Source organism: Eurypyga helias, unplaced genomic scaffold (assembly GCF_000690775.1).
Source record: "Eurypyga helias isolate BGI_N326 unplaced genomic scaffold, ASM69077v1 scaffold25514, whole genome shotgun sequence".
Classification (NCBI taxonomy): Eukaryota; Metazoa; Chordata; class Aves; order Eurypygiformes; family Eurypygidae; genus Eurypyga; species Eurypyga helias.
In genome coordinates this window covers 6,366-7,489 of record NW_010244705.1, presented here as the reverse complement: position 1 = coordinate 7,489, position 1,124 = coordinate 6,366, and the positions used below count along the sequence as shown (strand labels likewise).

At 63.1% G+C, this 1,124-nt stretch overlaps 1 protein-coding gene across 1 annotated transcript in view; it reads left to right on the top strand.

Annotated features, from left to right (window-relative positions):
* The window catches only part of RAB25 (RAB25, member RAS oncogene family), a 2,746-nt gene that overhangs the window by 1,030 nt on the left and 592 nt on the right, over nucleotides 1-1,124 (top strand). The window contains exons 2-4 of the mRNA XM_010149853.1: nucleotides 96-291; nucleotides 409-602; nucleotides 753-833. Of these exons, the coding sequence (XP_010148155.1) occupies nucleotides 96-291; nucleotides 409-602; nucleotides 753-833 (471 nt within the window). The remainder of the gene's footprint in view (nucleotides 1-95; nucleotides 292-408; nucleotides 603-752; nucleotides 834-1,124) is intronic.

Sequence of the window (1,124 nt, the reverse complement as noted above, 5' to 3'; positions counted from 1 at the left end):
GGTCAGAAAGGGTTATCTGAGTTACTGTGAAGTGTCTTGGAGCAGCCCTCTCCCCTCCTCGCCAGCTCCAGTGGGCTTTCCCCTTCTTTCCACAGTTGTCCTGATCGGGGAGTCCGGGGTGGGCAAAACCAACCTGCTCTCCCGCTTCACCCGCAACGAGTTCAACCACGACAGCCGCACCACCATCGGCGTGGAGTTCTCCACCCGCACCATCCTGGTGGGAGACGCTGTGGTGAAGGCTCAGATCTGGGACACGGCCGGGCTGGAGCGGTACCGTGCCATCACCTCTGCGTAAGGATGGGATGCCTGAAACCAGGGCTCCCCCCGCTACCTGGGTGGTGATGCCCTCCGGTGAGGATGCTGTGGGGGGTGTCTGGAGCGTGGGGTGACGGTGGGGTTCTCCCATAGGTATTATCGAGGGGCTGTGGGTGCCCTGGTCGTCTTTGACATCACCAAGCACCAGACGTACGATGTGGTGGAACGCTGGCTGAAGGAGCTGTACGACCACGCTGAGGCCAGCATCGTCGTCATGCTGGTGGGGAACAAGACCGACCTCGCGCAGGCTCGGGAGGTGCCCATGGAGGAGGCGAAAATGTTTGCAGGTACAGGCTGGCACCCTGCCACGGGGCTGGGGGCTCGGGAACCGCCTTGGTAGCAGGGACCCACCCCAGTGCGGGCACCTGAACATCTCCTGAACAGAGCCGTGCCCTCGCCGGGGTCTGCATCGTCTCGGGGGGCTCCTCTCATTGCAGACAACAACGGGATGCTGTTTGTCGAGACCTCGGCGCTGGACTCCACCAACGTCGAGCAGGCCTTTGAGACCATCCTGAAGGGTACGTGCACCGGCACTGTGGTGCAGCGGGGTCTGGGGGCCCAGGGCATCGTGGGGTCCCTTACCAGGGACTCGGGGCTGGGCAGAGGAGAGACGCTGCTCCGCGTGAGCACTGTGGGGCTGGTTTCGGAGTCGTCTTTCTGGCTGGTTTGGTTTCCGGCGTTTCACGCTGGGCGTTTCACTCTCCGCACCCCATGGCTTTGTTGTCAGGGCCCCTGGGCATCCCTAAAACCCCGGGGGCTCCTTCTCCCCCTGTAATCCCTGCTTCCCCTTCCTGTTGTCCTGGGCTCCT